A 6783-nucleotide genomic window follows, 5' to 3' on the forward strand; every position below is an offset into this window, starting at 1 on the left:
TCAGACTGCACGTGGGCTGGCCACATGGAGTGGGCGTCTGTTGCGGAGGGGAGTACAGCCACGCGGCCAGGAATTTTGGGTCCTGGAGGTTGGGTGGGGCTCTTGTCAGGGATGGGAGATGAATGCCCTCATGAAACAAGCTCAGTAAGCCAGCACGGCCCTGAGAGGAAACTCCAGAGTCCCAGTCCTGTCTCTCCCACCTCCCCTGCCTCGCTTTCTCTCTGCTTTCCTGGATCAGGGAATGGTCCCTTTGTGTACTCCACAGCCCGCACAACTGGGCCTCCTCCCAAGCCCCGCCGCTCCAAGAAAGGTGGGTAGGACCCCGTTCTCTCTCAGGTGTGTGCGGGTGGGGTGGCGCTGCTTGGCTGGCTGGGGAGGCACCTCTGGAGTTTTGAGCAGGTAAAGGGAATCAGGGCAGACCACCCATATCCCCTGCCTCCCGCTGTGGGGGGCTTTTTTCCGGTGGGGATGAGGGATGGTTTGTGGAGCTCTCTGTCCCCACAGGCACCTGACTGTAAAATCCACGAACCCCGGACATGCCATTTAGCCTTTCTGGGTGTTAGTTCACCGCCACACCAAAGGGCTGGGGAGATGCACCCTCAGCAGCCTTCCCTGCCTGCCTCCTTGTGTGTGTGTCTGGCCTGCGCTGCAGCACCTGCAGCCTGGGCGGGCAGGGCGGGGTGGGGCTCACAGGCACATTCTCTCCACAGCTGAGTCGGAAGGCCCTGCCCAGCCCTGTCCAGGTGAAGGAACATCCCTGGGCCCGGGAGGCTGGGGAAGGAGATAGGGTGGGTGGCCCCTCTGGCCTCGCCCCAGGGGCTACAACTAGTGGGGAGGCGGTGACAGGGGTTCGGCAGGGGTCCAGGGCAGAAGACAGGATGGAGTATAGGGCTCTCCAGAGAGTCCAGAGTCTTCTCCTTCTCCCGCTGCAGGCCCCCCTAAGCTGGTCCCCTCCGCTGAGCTGAAAGCTCCCCACTCCATGGTGGCTGCATTTGACTACAACCCCCAGGAGAGTTCCCCCAATATGGACGTCGAGGTGAGGACCCTCAGACAGAGCCCAGCAAAGGGGGCGGTGGCAGAGCCTTCCTGGGCCTGATGCCCTCCTCTTGTTTTCCACAGGCAGAGCTGCCCTTCCGGGCAGGGGATGTCATTACTGTGTTTGGGGGCATGGACGATGACGGTTTCTACTATGTGAGAACATTGTTGGGGAGGGTGTACCACACCCCAGCCCCCCAGACTTCCCAGGGAGGGCTCTCCCAGAGCTGGGCAGGGGGATGGGCAAGGAACCCTCAGGAAGTCTGGTGGAATGGAACGGGTCACCTCCCTGGACAGTGGTTTTGGCCCCAGCTATTCCCCAGGGGCATCAGGGTCGAGGGGCAGAGCTAGAGCCTGTTTCCTGATCTCAGCCTCACCAGCCTCTCCTCTCCAGGGGGAATTAAATGGACAAAGGGGCCTGGTTCCATCCAACTTCCTGGAGGGCCCTGGGCCTGAGGCAGGAGGCCTGGACAGGGAACCCAGGACACCCCAGGCTGAGAGTCAGGTCAGTGAGGAGCTGGGCTCCCAGCCTGGCAGGGCGGTCTACCCTACTGGTGGGGTGGTAGGGCCAGGGCAGTGTTGCAGCAGGGGTGCAGCTGGGGTGGTCATGCAGGTAAGCACTGTGTCCAGTGCAGAGCCACTAAGTGACCACCTGAGGGGAGCTCCACCAGGCAGCTGCCCCCAAATATGTGCCCCTCTCTGCAGAGGGGTGATAGCTGTGACCCTGACCCCCAGGCCATCTGACCGGCTGCCAACACCCGGGGGCTGACACAGGTGAGGGGCCCTGTGGAAAAGGACCCCTCTGCCTCATGCCTGTAGCCAATCAAAGTCCCTGTTTCAGGATACTCCCACCCTGGGGGGGGGTCTCCCTACCTCCCAGGTGCCTTTGGAAGCCAGTTGCCCAGCCAGGCCCAGCTTCCTGGGTTCTCATTCCTAGAGCTTACCTCTCCTTGGGGTGGGTGGAATACAACTAAGCCTCCACCCTCAGAGGGCAGGGAGAGAGGGTGAAGAGGCCAAGCCCCAGTCAGAAAACTCAGGGCTTCCATGTGTAAACACAAAGGCCTTGGAGAGCAGGGCCCACCAATGTACAGGGCCACCTGGCGGCCGGGCGGAGAAGATGCGGGTCTGTCTGTAACCCATCTCCTCTCTTTGTTCCCTGTCCTCAGAGAACGAGGAGGAGAAGAGTCCAGTGCTAGATGGAGATAGATATATGTAGAGAGAGCAACATGTAAGTGGGGGGACTGCACCGCTATGTGACCCCTCACGCCCACTTGACCATAATCAGACAGCACTCCTTTGTCTCAAATACTGGAGCTGACCCAGCTTTCCCACTGTTGTCCAGGGAATGGCAAAGGAGAGCTTGCCATGAGTCAGATTTGCATAGAGTCATCCCTCCCCCTCCCTGCTCCCCTTGCCTTGCCTTTACCCAGGGCAGTGCCAGCTGTCATAGGATTACATGTCATCTTAGTGTGTGATGTCCCATATTAGCTGATGCCTCCTATTCTATAACACATATGGTTTATAGAACATGACGTGGCATCCATAGTAGGACTCATCAGTGGTATTATGATACTGTGCGGCTACGGTATTATAATATTGTAATTATTACTGGTGCCAGGGTGACACTGTAATGCCACCAGTAATAATAGGCTTCCCACCCTTGTCTCTGCATTGTGACCTGTTAGGGTGATCAGATGCATGATTTACCTCAAACTCTCAGTTTTCTCTATTTGGGGGATAAAAGGGGAAGTTTGGCCAGGTGCGGTGCCTCATGCCTGTAACACTAGCTACTTGGGAGGCTGAGGTGGGAGTCACTTTAGCCCAGGAGGTCGAGGCTGCAGTGAGTGGTGATCACGCCACTTCACTCCAGCCTGGGAGAAAAATAAAGGGGAGGTTTGAGTAGTTCAAATCCATAAATAACCCCAAATCATTATTCTCTGGAGCCCAGAAACCTCGTTCTTTTGTTTCCCTGACAACCTCTCCCTCCTGGATGTTGCGGAAGGAGCCCTAAGAGGGAGTGGGAAGGGTCTGGGGCTCCCCAACTGGCTCTCAGCTCTGGCTGATTGGGGGTAGATGCTTTGGCCTCTGTGGGCAGCCCTGCCACATCACCACAGGCCTGGGGCAGGGGTGGGGCCTCGGCTGTGCACCCACTTTCCTTGCCTCTGGCCTGGGCTCTATAGTTGGTTCTGGCTGGGAGCCTGCCAGGCTCTGGGCAGTGAGTGGGAGTTTGAGGAAGGGAAGACATGCAGGCTGGCAAGAGCTGACAGAGCTGTGCCAGGTCCCGGAGGTGAAGGTGGGAACAGAGGTGTGGGGGGCTTTCTGGTGGCTTCTCTGTTCCCCCAGCTTCCTGGCCTTAGATCACTAAGGAGCGCCGTCTGGGTGGGCTCGAGGCAAAGGGAGTGGAGTTAGGAGATTCAGTAAGGGAGAAGATGCTGCAGCCTCCAGAGCCTGTGGTGGGGGCTGAGTGATGCCCCCAGCTGTGAGTCTCTCTGGGTCCTTGGCTTCCCCGCAGTCCTCTTAGGGCCCTTAAGGTAGAGTCCCAATCTTCCTCCCCATGGAGTGGGTACTGGCTCCATTCCCTGAAGGCCTGGGGGGGCCACACCTGCTGAGTTTGGGGAGACGCTCCTGTCTACGAGGGGCTGTGGAAGCTACCTTCCTTGGCAGTGACAGCTGCTTCTAAGCAGTCCTTGTCCTTGCGGTCTGTTTTTTGGGAGAGAGGTGACATGTGAGAAGTTGGGGGCACCCATCCTGAGGGGCAGCTTCCAAGAACTCTTGGGCCTTGTCAGCCCTGCATCCTGGAGGGAGAAGGCAAGGGACCTGCGCAGGGTCACAGGTGAGCAATCCAGAACCAAGACTGCATCCCCTGGGACTCCCAGCTCAGTGCTCCCTCGGCATCACCCTCCCCATTCGCCGCCTGTGCTGTGTGTGTCTGGCAGTGAGTGGTGGGAGGTGAGGCCCTGGTTCTCACCCATGGTTCCATGACATGGGACGCTGCAGGCCGCTGAGGCTGTGGAGAAAAGTGGTGGGGGGTCGGGAGGGAATCAGGCCTTGACCTTGCTCCTTCTGTCTCATATTTCAGGACTGGGGCTGCACCACACAAGGGCCCCCCGGGCCCCCAGGTGGGCCCTGTGCTCCCAGCCCTGACAGCGCCCCCAGGATCGAACGTGGGGAGCCCCAGGGCAGAAGCGAGAAGGTGTGGGGTTTCTTCTCCAAGGGGAAACAGCTCCTCAGGAGGCTGGGCTCTGGGAAGAAGGAGTGAAGCTGTGGCCCATCCTGCAGGCAGAAGAGGCCCTGAGAGGCCCCCAGACCACCGTCTCCGCTGAGCAGGGAAGGCTCAGACTGGGCCCAGAGCCCCCGTTCTTCTGCATTAACACTGCGGCACTCAGAGAGGATCAAAGAGCCTCCGTGAAGGTCAGAGCTAGATGGCTCCTTAAGGATGAACTCTCTAGAGAAGCACCTTCCTCCTACAGTAGGGGAAACTGAGCCCACAGTGAGTATGTAACTCGACCAAGGTCACTGAGCCAGGACTGGACCCAGGACCCTCGCATCCTGGTCCACCCACCTCGTCTACTAGTGTCCCACAGTGCTGCGCTAGTCCCTTCTGCCACCCTCCCCAGTCCCAGGACGGGCCCTGGGGGGAGAAAGGAGCCTGTGCCCCCTGATGGCTTTGGCTGTCCTGATCTTGTCTTCCCTCCCCTGAAGGAAAGTTTGCACTGGATTTTCTTGGAGCCCCACCTCCCCAGCGGGCAGGCGGGCGGAGCCGTGTATATATGTACATACTCAGTGCCTCAGTTCAGCTTCTTCCACCTCGCTTCCACTGCAAGGCCCGGGAAGGAGAAAGGCCAAGCCAAAGCAGGCCCCACCCCGCCCCCGTCGTGCTCCACCCCTCCCTGCCGCGGCCTCCTGGCCCCTGTATGGTCCCGCCCCCAAAGACCCTGGGGCCCGCGGGGCCGAAAGCGGAGTTGGGTTTGCCTTATTTTGCTCATTGGATTCAAGTTCTTTTGCATAGTTTTCTTTTAACCCCTGTTGGAGTCCAGGGGCTGGAGAAAAGGACAGATTTATGCAGCTATTTTCATACATTCCCCGTTCAGAGTGGGGTAGGGGGTTCTCCACCCTTACCCTATCCACTCCATTCCCCACCCTCTGCCGGGTGAGTGTCTCTTTGCATGTTTCCTTTGCTGTGGTGGGAGATTGTTTGACTGAACCCCCATCCCCACCTTGGTCTCCAGGGGTGTGGAATGGTAGGGGAATTTGTTTAAAAAGACATTTTATTATAATAAAGTCTATTTTCACAAAATCTATGCTGGACTCTACGTGGGCAAAGGACTCCTTGGAGGGGGTGGGGCAGCTGGAGTTTGGACTCTCGACTTCAGACCCCAGAAGTTATATCCTAGGGGTAACAGGGGCAAAAACCAATCAACACCACGAACTTTCGAATTCTTTTCCTAAGAAAAAGATTTGGTAGCTTCCTGAGCCCTTGGTCACAGGGCCAGGTATTTGCTACTGGGCGGGGTTGTGGAGGGAGATGGGACAGAGGGAAAACATCAGTTTCAAGATGGTGGACCGAACACACAGTGCAGTCTATCTCCTCTATACCAAATGCATAGAAATAATAGACGTGAGAGAAACAGAACAAACAAACACTATACACAGTTCCATTTGAAAGCAAGAAAGGGGGCTCTCAGTAGACTAGAAACAACAGGATTCCGGAAAAGACAGAGAACAGATGGCAGATTATACGGATGAAACTCGAGAGTAGGGTATATATATGTGGCAGAGCTCTGCACATTGCCTCTGGACTAGAGGCGGTGCAAACAGGGCAGAAAAGACCCTAGGGGCTACCAATGGTGTGGTTAGTTGGGGTTTTTCTTTAATTGATTGTTGCACATTCTCCTGCCATGGGCCAAGGGCAAAGGTGAAGATGTCTGCCTTTAGATGACAGACTTAGAGAACAGTAGGGGTTGCAGCTTGGATCAGAGACCAGGTGGTACTTTAGGTAACTGGCCACACCTGGCAGAAACAAGATGTATCACTGCCCAGGTGAGAAGGCACCAATCTGCAGCATACTGTGGCTCCTCCCTCTCAACCGAAACCCTCAGAATCACGGCAGCAGTTCCCACCCAGCCATCCAGCAGAGACTCCCAACCACAATGGCAAGGACACAGTAAAGACTCGAAAAATATTGGAGGAAAGCCAACTTCACTAAGAGAGATAACACATGGAAATGGAAAAATATACACAAGTCAATAAAGCATTAGGAGAAAACTTTAAAAAGTCTGCAGTTATTGTTGGAGAGATAAAGGAAGGAATTACATATGGGAAACAAGAACAAATAGTTATGAAAAAGATCCTAATAGAGATCTTGCAAAAAATACATCTTTTCTTGTTAAAAAGGACCCAATATATGGGTGAAGAGCATATAATTCATAGTTGGATAAAATTAGTAAGCTTGAAATTTGAGGTCGTTCCTCAGAGTGCTATACAAAGGGATAGAGAGATGAGCAAAATGAAAGAAAAGTTATACATGGAGGATGGGGCCAAATGTTTCAGGATCTATTCATAAGAATACCCCGGGGTTGGGAAGATGTGGGGAGCAATAGAGACCATGAGTGATAGAACAAATGATGGCTATAAATTTTGTAGGACTGAAGAAAGACACAGATACTTCGATTCAAAGGACTTACTGCATGTGAAGCTGATAAATAAATTACAAGTACAGAAAAAAAGAGAAGCAACCCAATTCAATTT

At 55.2% G+C, this 6783-nt stretch overlaps 1 protein-coding gene across 39 annotated transcripts in view; it reads left to right on the forward strand.

The window, feature by feature from the left end:
• The window catches only part of TSPOAP1 (TSPO associated protein 1), a 27917-nt gene extending 22585 nt beyond the window's left edge, over positions 1-5332 (forward strand). For 15 of the 39 annotated variants that reach the window (XM_074019169.1, XM_074019187.1, XM_074019170.1 and 12 more), the window contains 6 exons: positions 239-310; positions 711-743; positions 933-1036; positions 1120-1191; positions 1430-1540; positions 4115-5332. In XM_074019169.1, the coding sequence (XP_073875270.1) occupies positions 239-310; positions 711-743; positions 933-1036; positions 1120-1191; positions 1430-1540; positions 4115-4294 (572 nt within the window). In that variant the 3' untranslated portion in view covers positions 4295-5332. Of the gene's footprint in view, positions 1-238; positions 311-710; positions 744-932; positions 1037-1119; positions 1192-1429; positions 1541-2201; positions 2264-3751; positions 3869-4114 lie in introns of all 39 variants that reach the window. The other 24 variants (XM_074019176.1, XM_074019188.1, XM_005583830.4 and 21 more) reach the window with 13 other exon arrangements.
• Positions 5333-6783: the final 1451 nt, after the last annotated feature.

This window comes from Macaca fascicularis, chromosome 16 (genome assembly GCF_037993035.2).
Source record: "Macaca fascicularis isolate 582-1 chromosome 16, T2T-MFA8v1.1".
NCBI classification, from domain to species: Eukaryota; Metazoa; Chordata; class Mammalia; order Primates; family Cercopithecidae; genus Macaca; species Macaca fascicularis.